The sequence below is a fragment of the Phytophthora ramorum genome, assembly GCF_020800215.1.
Source record: "Phytophthora ramorum isolate Pr-102 chromosome Unknown Phyram_PR-102_s0005, whole genome shotgun sequence".
Lineage (NCBI taxonomy): Eukaryota > Oomycota > Peronosporomycetes > Peronosporales > Peronosporaceae > Phytophthora > Phytophthora ramorum.
The window spans coordinates 3,081,523-3,098,659 of NW_027150651.1; the positions used below are offsets into that span (position 1 = coordinate 3,081,523).

General features: G+C 51.0%; 2 protein-coding genes across 2 annotated transcripts; both read left to right on the top strand.

The window, feature by feature from the left end:
- Window positions 1-6,519: 6,519 nt before the first annotated feature.
- Window positions 6,520-6,996, top strand: KRP23_6721 (uncharacterized protein; the record flags this gene model as incomplete). The annotated part of the gene is made up of 1 exon (XM_067891947.1): window positions 6,520-6,996. One exon carries the CDS (start codon window positions 6,520-6,522, stop codon window positions 6,994-6,996), a length of 477 nt encoding a protein of 158 aa, XP_067746255.1.
- Window positions 6,997-15,440: 8,444 nt separating this feature from the next.
- On the top strand, window positions 15,441-17,099 carry KRP23_6722 (Excitatory amino acid transporter 1; the record flags this gene model as incomplete). The annotated part of the gene is made up of 1 exon (XM_067891949.1): window positions 15,441-17,099. The coding sequence occupies one exon, from the start codon at window positions 15,441-15,443 to the stop codon at window positions 17,097-17,099; it is 1,659 nt and encodes a 552-aa protein (XP_067746256.1).
- Between the last annotated feature and the right edge of the window lie 38 nt (window positions 17,100-17,137).

Sequence of the window (17,137 nt, forward strand, 5' to 3'; positions counted from 1 at the left end):
CATGGAACAAGAGCTGCGTTCGACTTTCCTCCAGGCCAATATGGCCTACCATTATCAGTCACTCATTTTGCGGTGCAAGCAAGGAAAGCGTACGCTTCAAGACTACGTCATGGAGCTACAGAATCTCGAGGCTGCCATGGCAGGTGCTCCCCTTTCTGAGGACGTTAAGGTGACGGTCTTCATGGACGGCGTCCGTCCGGGTCCGGTTCAGCCTGAGCTCTTCCGCATTCAGCCGAAGACGTTCAACGATGCGGTGCACATCACCATACAGGAAGATCGTTGCGTGCGCTCGGTCCAGGGTTACGCGGGGCGCGCAGAAGCAACGGAAGGTCCCACTCCTATGGAGATCTCGTCGACCGAGTCGGCTCGTACCCAGCGCAATCAACGCGCGAGTTGTCGCGGTTTTCACTGTAACCAGCTTGGTCATTTCCGTCGGAATTGCCCTACGAATCCGTGGAAGACGGATCGCGGCAAGGCCTTTCTGTCGCTAAACATGATCGAGTTTGCGGTGTTCGAAAACGGCGACTCCCAGTAGGTGCGGGACGGCCTGCTGGGAAACATCGCTCCTCTTTGAGGTCGGTAGCTCTGCCACCTCCAACTCCCGAGGAGCAAGTCCCAGGGACGACACTTCTGTGTCTCTCCGTGGCCGCCGCGCGGACTAACCTCGTGGTTGTCACAGCCAACGTTAAGGGATATGACGAGCCGTTGACAGTCCTGATTGATTCGGGAGCGTCCTGCAACTTCGCGATGAAGGCCAGTGTGGACAGGAACAGTGCATTGTATGCTAGTACTTTGGAAGCCTTTACAAGCGCTGTGGCAACTAACATTCATGGCAAAACTACACACGGTATCTGAAATATGCAGCTAAATTGAGCCGACCCTAATACGGCTCCTTCAATTAAAATGAAGGCCCGATTTAGTCGCGTTGTGTTGATACTTTTGATGAAATTTCAATTACGCACCAAGCGCTTCTAGGTGGCGATGATACTGTGTCTTGCTCAGTGTCAACGAGTCCCCAGAAGTTCATGGGGGGGGGGGGGGGGGGGGGGGGGGCAAGCACGTACTACTCATTAGTGATTTTCTTCAGCTTCCACCAGTGAGAGAAATTCCATGTGAGTTTGGCGGTGGTTTGATATGCCCAACCAGTGAAGCGAGCAACTAATTATGCTTTGTTGTGGATATATAGGTTACCCAATTCCTTCTTGTTCTGCTAATCGGCCATGTCATGCTGGTTACGCTCTCTATTCAGCTATCAACATTGTCGTATTTCTAACTAAATACATGCGGGCGCGATTAGATCCTGTGTATGCGCATATCCTCGATAACCTTCGATGGGGCCGGGTTTCAGACGAGCACCCTGAACTCTTGAATTCACGTGTACAACCTGTAAGTCAAGTGGAAGTGCCGTCGGTGCAGACTGTTGATGAATATTATCGCCCCGTTGTCGTTTGTACGAACAAGCTTCGGTGTGCAATAAACCACCTAATGCTTTTAAAAATGGCTCAAATTCGATAGGTGGCGGTATATGAAATCATGGCATTACCGACGTCACGTTCCAAAATAATAGTCAGCAACCTCGCGAATGCAAATGACGATATCACAAATCATGTCCCGATGAAGTTGCTATGTTACATTGGCATGTCGGGGATGGCTACGCGTTAGCACCCTAAGCTTCTCGAAGCTGACATCATTGCAAACGGTGTCACAGGTACTATAGTGGGGATGTATCCTCCACCCGACGAGCTCGAGTTCACACTTTACAGCGTGGACGGCGTTGCAATTCATAGATTACTGCAGCATCCGGAGTTATTGCTGATCAAACTTCGTGGTTGTCACAGAACGCTGGAGGCTGGGTTTCCTTACGGTGTGATTGGGCTGCCACCCCTACACACATGCCTTCAGCTAAAACAGATCCTGAACCTTACTCAAGCAACTGTCACTGTTGATCAATTTGCGGTGGTGTCCGCTTTTGCTTGCACGGCGGACAAATTACAAGGCCAGACCTGTCATGGCGGAGTTGTCATAACATCACTGGATCGTAGAACTGGATCGCCGAAACAAACTCTGTATGTTGCTCTATCAAGGGCAACGAGAGCTTGGAGGGCCTCACGCTGACTGAGAAAATCACGAGAAAATACCTAGAGCACTTCCAGCCAAACCACGCGATAGTGAACGAGATGATCCGTCACATTCAGTTGGTCGTAATGCCTCCATATACATCAGCAGAGAAAGTCGCAGACTTTAATAAGTGGAAGGCTAAACAGCACCCTTCAGTAATGCTCCAGGCCGGCTATGCAACTCACCCCGTACCGTGCCAGGTCTTATCTCTAGCTTCAAGACAGGTGCCCGGTGGCAATGTCCAGCGACTGATCAATATTCACGGCTAACCCCTACACGTACACACACGCACGATCGTCGGTGTTGTAGTGGGTCTGCTTAGACCCATTACTTTAGCTTACACGTGTGCGCACGTGCGTGAGGAAGCGTAGGAGTATTTAACTTAGATTAAGTTTATTTGTATTCACAAGTATAATTAAACCTAAATAAAGGGACTGAACGATACCTTTGGTGTAAAATGAGAACTGAATTAATTGTTAACTGGGTTTCCTCCTAAAATTGATATTTCTAATGAGGGGTTCTGCCATCGGATGGCTGGCAGAATCCCTATCTAATAAATGACTCTCATTGGTAGAAAAATGTTGCTACTAGTGCGTCAGTCATATCTCTTTGCTATGAATGTGGACCACTCTGTAAAGTGGTCAACCTGAGTGTATCCATTAGTGCGTGTTGCACTAACGTAGGAGGTGAACTGACTGTGTAGCCCCGCTACAGGTGTCCACTGTCCTCGTGGTGCTCAGGTGATGACGTAGTCCGGAGATCTTCACTCTGGCTATCCTACGGTTGCTCAGGGTACTCCGTCGGCGGGGCTATTCTACCCGTGGGAATTCAGGTACCCTTTTTGACTGCCAAATAACCTGTTGTCAGTCTGCAGATACCGCGCACAACCAACGGGGCTTTGATACCCGTGATCTACTTCACACACTCCGGACCTCGTCTCTGCTGTGCCTACCCTTAGCAATCGGTGCTTCACGTCCTCATTTCCGAACGATGGCTCGCTTCTATATTACTGCTCACTCACGACACCTTTCAGTGCGTAGACGTTATCTCTGGTAGTTCCCCTCACTTCGCAGCGGATTGAGAATTGAGCAGCTCTCTCTACTCCTACTTCTGGCCAATCGCGGCCCGCGCTGACGTACATTCGTCGTCCATATCGCCTCGTCTCTGGTCCTGCTGTCCTTGCTGTATGTGGTATTGGTCATTCCTCCTCTTCGCGGCTTATCGGTCGCGCAACCTTCTGCGGCTAGATGAATGCGATCTCTTAGTGGGTCGACCCGTTCGTCACCAGCCCGCTAGAGACCCGTGTTGTCCTGCTGTCGTTGTCCCCTGTTGATGCTGTCCTCTGCTGCTATTCTGCCTGCTGCCGTCTTGCTTTGTTGTCGCTAGCGTGTCACTGACGTCATCCGCGTTTGTTGATCAGCTCAACAGTATTACCCACTTTTACTATTATATGACTACACTACCAATCCTGTTCAGCTGTCACAAGTGGATTTTAATTGCAAGTTGCGTAAAAAGTAAATTTTACGTTTCTTTTTACACTAGAAATTTTACTAACACATTTTCCTTGGACCTTTGCAGTGGCAACAACACAAAGCGGGGTTCTCGGGCATATCCTGCGTTATGGTGAAGCGCAAGCGTCTCGTGGACAGTCGAGGGCCAGGGCACGAAGCAAAACACAGATGTCGTGAGCAAACACAAATCTTCAAGGAGGGCTAGTGAAGGTGTCACGTCAATGAAGATGTCAACAAAACCACTAATTCACAAAGCAGTTGCAACAAAAACGATACAGATATGATCCATCCAGTATCCTCGCCAGCTATCCTCGAGCTAACGAAGGCGGAGGTAAAACAAGTGTGTGTGTTGCTTTGCGACTTAAACAGCGCCGTGAGAAGCAAGGGAGGAGGCAATACCCTAGACGATTGCTGTCAAACCCGTACCGACTTTCTGCTTCGCAGAAGATTATCTTTCCAAACTGCTAGAAGGCCGCTCGAAACGGGGAGGACCAGTTGACTACGTTCGTATGTCTAAAAGTTGCCATTTTAGCACGTTTGACAACCACGCACAAATGCCAGCTGCCATGGAAAAGGATATCGTTGCTGAATTGAGGGAAACGCTGATGGAGTAGCGCGCAACCGAAGCTGGCAGATGTAACGGGGTACACCGACGTGTACCCATGTTACATAAAGAGTGACGGGATATCCCTCTTTAGTGCCCTTGGTACGGGTGGTGAGCCAACCATTGGGCACTTGTTTTAGCTTTTACTATAGTTGACTTAGAGTTTGTAAGGATCAAGCTTGGCTCACCTATAAAATATAGTCAGTCTTTAAACCTACCGCCTAAGTCGTAGTCGGTTCCCTTAGACCGGGAACCGTGAGCTTGTTGTTCACCGAGAGCTTACACTCTCTAGCACTTTCTCTGTGCAAGGTGCTGTTTGTTCGTCACAACAGATGTGTGAGGACGACTGCTGAATGGGAAGATGAGTTGGCTAGAGTGGATACTCTCCATCAAGAGCAAGTTGGGAACATGGAGGGTTAAGTGGAAAACCTAACACAGGGCCTGGTTAATACAGAGAGAGAGAAAGCGACCTCAGGACTCAGTTAGCAGGTGAGGAGAAGGAAAACCAGCAGCTGCGTTTCCAGATTCGAACGACAGCGAGCTACTTATAGAGGCTGGTCGTGAAGAATCAGCCCTAGCGTTAAAATTGCAACAATTGATCGACTGCTACAAGATGTCTGAGGTCCTGCACGCCTATTGTCCCGGCCAGCGAACCTTGGACGGACTTTGAGCCACATTAACGGTCTTTTTTTGTGACAAAACCTATAACGATAGTTAGATATAAGGGGTAAAACCGGGCGCAGATTCCGAATTTGACATCTATATTTACGGGGTTTTGAGTCCTTCCCCTTCATTTAGGCTACTGACGGGAGCTACTTTATGTTACAATATTGTTTGCAATTGCAACCTGCCACGTAGGCGTTATTCATTGTTGAGATTGGCTAGAACGAGGAAAACGGCTGAAGATGCACAATCAGACCAGAAAATACGCAGTATATTACCGCAGATCGTTAAAAAGATGGGGTGCCTGTTAAAATAAATCTTCAAAGAGAATATATTATGAGTAAAGACAAGTCTTCGGGTCACTTGCTTACTCTCAGTCACTATCATCTCCAGAGTCGTTTTCGCTCTCATCTCCGGTCGACATGAGCTCGCACAGCTCCACCGCCTCCATATAATCTGCTTCATACTTTTGTGCATGCTTATAGGCGTTAGTCCAGATTTCCGAGATTAATGAAGCGAAGCCAGCGTCGAATATTCGTCGCAACTCGGTCATGTCAGACGCCGGATCGTCGGCAATCTGGCCCTTGATGTGGGCACAAATAAGCTCAATGGGTTGGAGCTCCGGGTAGTGTAGTATACCAAATACCCACAGGATGTAGCGATATCTGTTGCTCTATAGATCGCTGTGGGCTTGTTAGCGCGTACCAGCATTAACAACTCCGCTTTTGTGTAGTTTGTGTCGTACCAGATTTCTAACATTTGCCGTTATTTGTATCAACACATCAATTATATCAAAATAATAAAATTGTAAATGCCTTTTTTTTCGAGCCAAGTGTGAATGTCTGCTTTCAGGGTCTTGGAATTTGGGGCAGCATTTGTCTGGTGCTTGTGATAACTGGCGCTGTCCATGTGAATATTGCAAGGACCACCCTTTGACGCCAATACAGCACTCAGAATTTTGAACTACTTTTCAAACTGTTCAGTGTTGAAGTTTCCGTGGTAATCACCATCGTGCTTTCCTTTTAAGTTGGATTGCCAAACTTCTTGTGATTCCTTGATCAGCTCCCCTATAATTCCATATTTTTCTCTGCGAATTTCACCAGCGGCTGTAATACATTTTTTTTTTTGCAGCAACGTTAAGATTAAATAAAAGCAAAATAAAATAAATAAGCAGAAGTGAAACAATACCTTTGGGCTCGCCCACTCTTGGTGAAACGTATTTTGTCCAGGTCCACCAAAGACAGATTAGCAACGTGGTGTAAGTTGCAAAATCTTTCGTCAAGAAACACTTCAGGTCGCACCGGAAAATTTCTTCTGTTGAGGTTGGCCAGTTTTATCTTCAAATATTGCGACCGAAATGCAACATTTGCCGTATCCGCGCCAGACATGTTGATGGTCTGGACATGATTATGGTTTTGGAGAAGTATACAAAACCAAGTCAATATGCAAAACAAGCCCTTGTGTCCAGCCATTCATAACACCCACAAAATGTGTCTTACCAGCACCAGATTCCCAGGTGAGGAAGAGGAGAGCTCCCCGCGCATTCTAAGTTCTCGCCCATGCCTGAGTTAGCCATTTTATGAAAGTTAGATCCCCCGAGACATTCGCCATCCTCCGACCAAAATGCTGCAGCTCTTCTACCCCGATAACTCCGAAGTGCCCATGACTGAGCGCTACCAGCATGCTATCGACGCCGTTGATGCTGGCATATACATTCGCGAAGCAGCCGAGGATTTTGGAGTGATCCGCGAGTCGCTTCGTCTTCGAATTCGCGACGTAGTGTCGATCTCCTGCATACGTGGCCCCCAGCTAGTGTACATCTCGGACGAAGCTGACGCCGGGCTGACCGAAGCCATTGAGTACCACGCGGTGACAGGTATGTGCATTGGGACTGCGCAGTTTCGAGATCTTGTGCGCCAAGCAGCGCTGACAACGTCGCTGAAGCCCGTTCCGGACAACTTCCCTGGCATCAAGTGGGTCCAGCGGTGGACCAAGAGGCACAGTGACACGATTTCCTACTGGAAGGCAGATCCTCGACGCAAAGCGTGCAGAGTGCTCCAACGAGGACACAGTGCGGTACTATTTCAACAACTTGTGTAATGGGTCTGCTTAGACCCGCTACTTAAGCTTACACGTGTGCGCACGTGTATGAGGAAGCGTTGGAGTAATTGACTTAAGTTCAGTATACTTGTATCCGCAAGTATACTTAAACCTAGATAAAGGAACCGAGCGATAGCTTTGGTGCCAAATGAGAACTGTATTGATTGTAAATGGGGTCTCCTCCTAAAACTGATATTTCTAATGAGAGGTTCTGCCATTGGATGGCTGGCAGAATCCCTATCTATTGAATGACTCTCATTGGTAGAAAGATGTTACTTTCTACCAGTCATATGCCTTTTGCTATGAATGTGGACCACCCTGTGGAGTGGTCACCTGGATGTATTCTTTAGTGCATGTTGCACTAAGGTAGGAGGTGACCCGAATGTGTAGCCCCGCTACACCATCCCCCCGTTAGGATTTGACGTGCCGGTCTCGACACGTCAATCCGTATTTTCTTCGGGAGAACACGTGCTCATTCCCAATGAGCACGCCAACGACGTCTTCGTCTAAGACGCCGGCCGCTTCTCTGTCGTCGCCTTGGAGACGACGACGGCCGCTGCCTCAGCCACGACCGCTACTGACATCGCTTCGACGGCGATGTCGACAAGCGCGGCAACAGAGAGTCACCTCTCTGTTGCTGGATACCACTCGAGATGGCATGAGAAACATGCCATCCGGAACAAGACAGGCAAGATCATTGCTGTCGAGACTGGTGTGGGCATCTACTCTAGGGAGTTCCCCTCGACTATGGAAGCGAAGTCGAGGAGGGGGAACTCGAAGGAGACAAGGATACCTTGTCTCCGGGCCACACTGACCCCAATGTGGGTCTGCGTCGTCCACGCGAGGACGACTCGAACGCTTCGGACTCAAAGCGTTCGCGCAGCGGCAGTGGAACACCGCTCGCTGCCGCTGGAGCCTTAACGACTCCGCGGGATGGAGTTGACTCCGCTCCATCCGCTGTTGTTGCGGCCTCGCGCACTGAGCCAGTGCGCGAGCCGTGGATGCCGTCTCAATTTGAGATCAGCGGCCGATTCGGTGCAACCGTGCCACCGAATCTGTACGCGCTGTATTCGTGCAACTCCATCGTTGACGATGACGTCGCGAAGCGATTGCACTTTGATCCGATGACGAACCAAAGGCGCGACTATTACATCGGGCTCTTCCACGAGCTCCGATGGTTTGCGAGCAAGAAGACTTCTCGCAGAAGCAAAGTGCCCGAGTGGCAGGCACTTTGTCAAAGTTGGAGTGCCTTTGTTGAAAACTTCAACAAGAACCCCGCTGGCTATCGCGACCGGATTAGCCTGGCGCGGGAGCGCTACGAGAAGTTCTCGAAGCGTGGTAAACTTGAACGACTGCACCATGGTGCAGTCGGTATTGGACTTCCTTGCGCAGTGCCTTATGACACTGCTTGTGAGTACTGCTACCCTGGAGCAGTACGCATCACCGAGCGGGACGTCAACGGGTACACGTCCATGTGTGTACCTGACGACCTCAAGACCCTGCCCGCCAGTTTCCAGGCGCAGGCGTCTTCTAGTGCTGCGGATATTCGCAGCACTTATTCGAGTGCTGTAGGTGACTACAGCGCTCGACCAAGTTTTACGCCCTTCGGCGGAGGTGGAGGTGGTGTCCTTCGTATGCCGTCACCATTTCCGGAATGTCCTCCATCAGGACATTCCGTGATTCCCACGTATCGTGTTGGGGAGGAAATTCTCTCCAACGAATACGAAAATGAACCGGACCTCGGGTCTGGTTCCGATGACCAACAATTCGCTGGACGATCCAGCGAGTTGCCCCGCGTGCGTCTCACAACGGGGGTGGGGGCGGCGGGAAGACGCCCCGGGTTTGGTCAACCAAACCTTGAGTCTCGCTTGGAGGCTGTTGAACGCCTCCAAGCGTCGCAGTTCGCTGCTCTGCGTCAGGAGCTGAGCTTGTTGAAGGGTCAGCTCGCGGAGGTTGCGCAGACGACCTCGAACGTAAAGGTCGAGGTCGGGACGAGGCTCTCTGCCGCCCTGAAGCGCGTCGCCGCGCTCGAGAGCGCTTTGGCGAGTCACCAGACGTAGGTGACTCGTGCTGCACGTACGGCTTCAGTCGCCCAACGTAAAACTTTGGGTGCAGGCGCATGCTGGACGGTATGTCCAGTGTGTACGCGTTATCATGCTTCGCCAACACGGTGAATGGCCCAATGAAGCGCGGAGCAAGCAAGCTTGCTCCGAAATCGGAAACTGCATGTTTAGCTAGGTTCTGCGTAGCTAACAGAGCTAATGAACCAACTTTGAATTCATTTGTGTTTCCTCTTTTCAGTGTTATCGGCATTCAGCTTCTGTCGATCGACAGAAGCTGCTATTGCGTCCTGTACAAACCGAATTACGGCTTGTCGGCGCTGGACAAAGTCCATTGCATCCGAGCTGAACCCCTGGTTCAGTTCGTGCTCCTTGTTCGCAGCAGGCCCGGCCTGCGCGTGATGTTCGTTGTTGTTTAAAGTGTCTATGCCCGTCGTAGACACTGTGTTGTCGTCGCCATGACTGCGCGCAGTACGTTCGCGAGTCGTCACAGCTGATACATTGCTCGTATTAGCGTGCTTATCCGGCTGTTTTGAATTAACCGGATATCCTCCCCCACTTAAGGAAGGAGCTACCGCACCGAGTACGCTCGGTACGCGTGGGTGCCTCATGGCATTCACGTAGAACGGTGTGTGTCCTGTCGAGACATGCACCGAGTTGTTGATGGCGAACTCCGCCATCGGCAAGCAGTCGCTCCATTGATGGAACGAGTGCGCGTAGCTCTTCATGGTGTCAACCAGCACGCGGTTGACACGCTCTGTTTGTCCGTCGGTCTGCGGGTGATCCGCAGTCGACATGGACAACTGCGTCCCAAGAAGTGTAAACACTTCTTGCCAGAATCGCGCTGTAAAGCGCGGATCCCGATCCGACACGATGTCGAGTGGCATACCATGGTGTCTAAACACCATGTCGACAAACAGACATGCCGTCTGTTTGGCTGTCACCTCGGCTGGTACTGCAGCAAGATGCACCATCTTGCTGAAGCGGTCAACAAAGACCACAATACCAGTCCTCCGTTTGTTGTCTTGCGGAAGACCAAAAACAAAGTCCATTGAAATGGACTGCCAGCACTCCGACGGAGTCGGTAGTGATTGAAGCGGAGCCTGCGAGTTGGGCGCAGGCTTCACGCGCTGGCATACCTCGCAAGCACGAACGTACTTGCGTACCCACTTGTACTGGTGACTCCAATAGAAGTCACGCGTGAGAAGCAAATATGTCTTCTCACGGCCAGGATGTCCCGATGTCGGGGCATCGTGGTACTCGTACGTGATCTTGAGCTTCAGCTCATGATCATCCGGCACGACAATGCGATCTGCGTTGTCGTCGACTGCGCTGTAAAGCAGCAGATCATTGTGTACACGATAACGGTGTACACGGGCACGAAGGTGTTTGGCCAGCTTCTGACGAGACTTGTCAGAAGGTGTGGAGAAGTACTCCACCAATTGCTTCGCATCCGCATCATGTGCGTATGCGGCCTTCACTTCGTCCAGCAAGGACGACGAGGGTGTAGTCGTCCTGACGACGCCAACTGCGTTGGCGTCGGCCTCTTGCACCGCATAATCTGGTCGACGCGAAAGCGCGTCGGCCACGACATTCAACCTTCCAGGTTTGTACTCAACCTGGAAGTTGTATTCAGCAAAGAATGACAGCCACCGTGCCATTCTTTGTGATATGTGCGGCGACTTGATCGCCGTACGCAACGATGCGTGGTCGGTGTAGACCACGAATGGTCTACTCCCAAGTAGATACACTCGAAACTTTGCGAGTGCATACTTCATGGCAAGGAGTTCCTTGTCATGTACCGGGTAATTGCGCTCAGCTGGCTTCAGCTGACGCGATTGGTAGTAAACCACACGATCACGACCTTCGTGATCGAGTTGCATCAGTGCGCATCCGATCGCGAAATCGGATGCATCACACACAACGTGGAATACGATCTTGGTCGACCACCGCTAAGATCGGTGTAACGGGGCTACACATTCGGGTCACCTCCTACCTTAGTGCAACATGCACTAAGGGATACATTCAGGTTGACCACTCCACAAGGTGGTCTACATTCATAGCCCAAAGCATATGACTGGTAGAACGTAACACCTTTCTACCAATGAGAGTCATTCAATAGATAGGGGTTCTGGCAGGCATCCAATGGCAGAACCTCTCATTAGAAATATCAGTTTTAGGAGGAAACCCCATTTACAATCAATACAGTTCTCATTTGGCACCAAAGCTATCGTTCGGTTCCTTTGTATTAGTTTAAGTATACTTGCGGATACAAGTATACTGAACTTAAGTCAATTACTCCAACGCTTCCTCATACACGTGCGCACACGTGTAAGCTTAAGGGGCTGGTTCGCGTCACGCGGACTTTAAAATCAGCCGCTGGTTGAATGAGTTCGTGGTTCAGTCGTTTTCCTCGATTGGCCCCGTACGGGTTCATGTCATTCACAGTCAAGGTTAAAAGAGAAGAATAGACACGGGTGACGCTCCTGCTCCTGCACGTGCTGCTGAAGGCGCCGCACCTCCGCCTGCTGCTGAAGCTGCAATCATCGCCTCTGCTGTGACCCTTGGCAGCGGAGCTGCAACTTCCCTTCAGAGCTTCTTCGGGTATGAATCAAGGTTGCTCACCACTTTTACTGTACTGTGCTAATCAATGTGAGTGTTGATCAATGTGCAGCAGGCTCGGGTAACGCAAAAGCAAACGACGAGGCTGCCATGTCGACTCCAAAGAAGCCTCAGAGGAAGGCAAAAAGAAAGGGGAGATCGCCGAAAGTCAAAGGCGCCGAGGCGCTCGAGTGGAGAGACGCCATGACGGCTTCGCTGATGCGACTGCGGTACGAAACGTTTCGTGCCAAGTTTCAATCGGCTCGCAACAACACCATGATCCGCGCAGCGTGGCTGCTGTTAGCCGGCGAGCTCAGCAAGGAGCACGAAGTGCTGATCTCCTCCGAGCAGTGCAAGAACAAGGTGATGGCTTTTGATCATAGAGCAAACGCATATTCTGGTTTTAAACTATTTTTGTTGTTTTAACGGTAGATCAAAGGCTTGAAGAAGAAGTGGGCTGAGTATTGTTCCGACATCAGCTCCACTGGCAACAATGTCGACAAACCGATCGTGGAACCGGTCTGTTTGGGGCTGATGGAAGAATATTGGACCAGGTATATAATTCGCTTTCAAGCTATTAACCATATTATAATTGACACTTACGCTGCCTTGTTGCTATTTTTAGAGGTACTGGAATGCAGGGTGACAGTCTAGCCGATAACGACAACGTTGGTGAGCTCTTCGATTCGGACGGCGAAGACGACAACGGTAACACCGGTAGTAGAAAGAGGGGCAAGACGGTGGCCGAGGGACTTGAGGTTTGAATGAAGGCAATGTCTGCAAGATTTCATGCAATTGCCACCGCAATATCATCGCAGCAACCCCCACGCCTGTCCGCGCAGCCTCAGCACATGGAGCAGTTCATGGAGGCTCGTTTCAACATCGTCATCGAACAACTTCAAGTTCAGAACCAAAACCTCGGAAGTTTGATCCAGTTACTTCGCAAGGAATGATGAGACTGGACGAGGCAGCAACAATTAGCTGTGTTAGCAGTATTCTAACTACGCCCAGCCAATCTCATTAGCATTTGCGCGATCTCTTCTGTTTCTGCTTGGCAATTTCAACCGCTATCGCCTCGCTCGCCGTGGACCCAGCTTCATCTACTTGGCTGTCGACAGTACATGAATCTTGGCTCTCTAAGAAGAACTCGCTGATCCCATCATCTTCAAGGTCGATCATGATGTTATGAAGCACCATGCATGCGATTAACATTCTCACTGCACCTGAGATTGTTTTTGCAGGTAAAGCAGTTTTAAATACTCTAAACCGCTCTTTTAGCGGTCCAAAGGCTCCTTCAATCTTCATTCGAGTCGACGAATGGATGCAGTTGTACAACCTGCATTCGTCGCTCAGCTCTCCGTCGTCCGGAAAAGGTGTCATCAGAACTGGGAGCAGCGCATACCCCGAGTCCCCTAGAATATGATAACCGCGGGGTATTTGAAATTCCACGGCCTTGCTAAATTTAGAGTACTTCCAAAAACATTTTGTCGCTCCATGAACCAGGACGAACGTCAAAAGCGAGGAAACTCTTGCGATGATCACAAACGGCTTGAACATTGAACGATGGTCAACCTAGCAGAGCGCAGCAAATAATAATTACATTACAGTTAGCAAGAACAGGAAACAGCATTAATTTTTGTAACTCACCTTTTCGGTTGTACCAACCCTCACAGTTATGTGGCCTTTGAATTTCAACTAGCGTGCCGTCCACAGCTCCGGCACACCATGGAAATCCATTTATTCTACGAAAGCCTTCTTCTATCTGCTCCTATTCTTCTGACTGTGTCGGCATCTCCACGTAATCGGTGCTTAAGCGACAGAGTACGCGCAGCATTTGGTTCACCGCCTTGACACACCACGCCTTGGAGACCCCCAAAGCTGCCGCTGTCTCGCGGTAGCCCCCAGAAGAGGCGAGATGATAGAGGGTACACGCTACACGTGTTTGAAAGTTGTAGCGCTGATAGTTAGTAGGTCCAGAACAGGGTTCTAACAACTTGCACAGCAGTTCAAACGTCCTTTGCGAGCAGCGCAAATTAAGCTTAAACCACTGATTCCAGGCAGGATTCGTCATAGCTGTACGCACGTCCATACGAACAGGAATGTGGAAGCGGTTGACGGCCTCCTTTCGTCTCGTTGCAGCTGCTGTGCCCGTCAACGCCAGCATCGCGGCAGCACCGCATATAGCCAATATCACTATATGCACCAGTGAGTGATGACCCTCCATTTTCTCTTTAACTCGATCTCCCGTCGAGTTAATCGAAAAGTAAGGCGAGGACCAATAAACAGCATTTTTAGCCTATCAGAATGCGCGTATGACCTAGCCCTAGTTGGCATTCAACCAGACCGAGACACACGAACCAGGCCCTAAGTAGTGGTCTAAGCAGACCCATTACATGAGGTGACCATCAACACATCTGGGGCGGATAGATTCTGCCAAAATATTCGCGATTTGCCTTATATAAAGCGCATGCCTATACGTCGAAGTACGCGGCGTAGCGATCGCACGGAAATCGAGATGTCGTGCTCTTCCTTTAACCGTTTGGCTAACTTTGGTGCGGCAACAGCCTTTCCACTCTTGTTCATCTCGAATATCAGCCCACGCACGAGGGGATGTAAAATATCACCAAATTTGGTGATCTACCAGATGCTTTGTTTCCAGTCATCTAGCATAAATCATAATACGACCAATGAAGTATAAAGTTTGATATTTAACAATAACAATAGCACACAGGACGCACCGAAACAAATTTTGGGTCATGGTACTTCACCCAATGGTTCCAAACTGCCGAGATGATGCCCGTTGCGAAGCCTAAGCACTCTTGTACATGGTTGCGTACGTCTCCCTTCCAAAGGGACGGCGTCGCGGCTTTCTTGGCTTGGATGTACTCGTAGGTCTTCACCACCAGGTATTTCTCACCTGTCGTTAATTTCTTACCGGGCGGCATTTGTGAAATGGAAGTCTTATGATGCCTTGGTGGTGGTGCATTAAGTATATTTAGACGTTGTTCTCCCCAACGGTGCAGTTGCAGATAAATCTGGCAACTGGTTGCCAAGAAATGATTGATTTAAATTTAGCATATTAAATACGATTATCCGTCCAAGCCTTTTTGGCCGGGACAATAGTAATAATATCACAATCCATTGAGATTCTACAATCATAGATCCGATCTAAGGTCACGGAAGAGCCTTTGTTAGTTTTGCAATAGGGCGGCACGGCATCGGCGACCAGCTCCGGGTCTGGCTGTAAGCGAGTTTACAGATAAATATAAGACTGTAGCGTGTCATCGTTCATATTCTGCGGCAAAATAAGGAAAATAGACATATAAGCGCGGCCAGGAGGTAGCAGCAGATGCATAAGCGCGTTTTTCAGCGAACTCAGTGCAGCGATTTCAGCAGACTAGCCGTTACACCAATATTAGCGACACGAAGCGTAGCGGCCGTACTGCTCAGCTAGGAGTATCAACGTTAACATCCAAGCGGCCAGCAATCATCTTGCAAGCTGAAAGACCTTGTGAGCGAAGAGACTCGACAGAGACTCGAGACGTGCTACAGTTTCTTGACTATGTCTCGATTAACCAATACAAATATCAACATGTTTGCACCAGAAGATGCAATTCTTCCAGTTTATGTGGCACACATAATCTTGACCTTGACTATATCATTCAAATCGCAAGTACACTGCTCGAGAAGCTCATCAAGCTGCTTCTGACTCCTTTTGTCCAACTTCTACATGGGCTGCTGGTCAACGTTGGGCAGAGGCTGCGTGGCATTCTTGTCGGAGAGATGCAGCCCTCCTCTCCGCCGTCAGGCGGGTCTCTGAGCTCGCTCGCGGCTCCTCGGCTGCTGCCGCTGTTCCTCGGGGTCTTCGGTGGCGGCTTTGTGTCTCTGGGCGTGGCGCTGGCAGGCGTGCGCTCCGCCGTGGCCGTTCGCTGGCTGCTGCGGCTGCCCGGAGACCTGCTGCTCAACGCGTTCGTGGGTCTCACGCTGCCAGTCACGGGGCTACATGCCGTCGCCACAGGCTCGCGCGTGACACGCGGAGCCAAGACGCAGCAGACGCGGTGGTTGCAAATCGCAGGAGCAACCCTGGGGGGGTTCGCGCTGTCCACGTTGCTCGCGAGCGTGCTGGGCGTGTTGCTGGCCATGGCGCTGCAGAGCATAGTCCCGAACAGCGCGAGCTTGGCGCAAGTGTGGGGGCTTCCCTCGGGCGCGTCCGTGGCGTTTGTGTGTCCCGGGGAAGCGGCCAACGGATCCGTGGCGCTGCAGAGCGACGGAACGCTCAAGTGCTCGGCAAACGCGACCACTTTCGTGCTGGACGATGTGGCGCGTACGTTTGTGGTGGACTCGACGATGCAGGTGTCGAGCGTTACTGAACAGGTTGTGAAGGTGGCCGAGAGTGTTCTGCCGGAGAGTTTGGCGCGCGCGTTTGTGGATGGAGACGTCTTGAGTCTCGTGGTGGGAGGACTCGTGCTCGGCGTGGCCATGGCATGCTTCGCATTGACAGAAAGCGGACAAGACACCGATGAAGGCGGTCCAGACCTAGGGGAGGACTACGTGCTGTTGCAGCTCGTCGCGCAGGCCGAAGCCGTGCTTTGTCGCGTGTTGAACTGGTTGCAGAAGTATCTACCCATCAGCGTGGCCTTCATGATCAGCGGCGTGTTGCTGCAGTCGTCGGCTTCATTATCAAGCGATACTGGAGATAACGAGACAGCAGTGGCTGCTGCCTTGGCGCTCATGTCGGTGCTACTTCTCGCGCTGGTGGTGGACGTGGTAGTGATGCTGGTCCTGGCTTCACTGATCACCCGATCCAACCCCTTTGCCTTCTTGGAGCACCTCTTGGCAGCTCAGCTACTGGCGTTGAGCTCGGGCTCGGCCCTCGTCGCGTTACCTGCTACCGTCTCCTCTGTCGTAGCCAGCAAGCGTGTCTCGCCGCCTCTGGCCTTCATCGTGTGCGCCGCAAGTTCGGTGCTGAATCAGACCGGAACCGCGCTCTATCTGTCCGTCAGCACGTTGTTCGTGCTGACAGTATCGTCGTCGGGAATGAACGGAGATGAGTTAGCAGCGTCGCAATCTGCAAGCACCATTGCGGCCATGATGTTTGTCAACGCGTTGGTTGCTAATGTGGCTACACCGCTGCCGAAGGGCGGCAAAAGCGCGGCGCTGGCGACGACTCTAGGGGCTGTCTTCGGAATCTCAGCCGGGACGCGCGCCGAATTGCTGGCTTTCATGGCGGCACTGGAGTGGATCACGGACCCGTTCGTAGCATGTGTGAACGTCACGAACAACGCGTTGGTGGCGCTGGTGGTCGCGCATTTCTTCGAGGACGAACCCGTAGCAGCAACGGCTGCTGATCCCGACAATTCAGGAGCGATGCACGAGCCCCCGACACCCAATCTCCACCAGCAACGGGCTCTCGGGGTGGTACACAGCGAGAACTGGGTATAGATATTAGGCGTGTGTTTGTGTGTGTGTGTGTTGTCTAG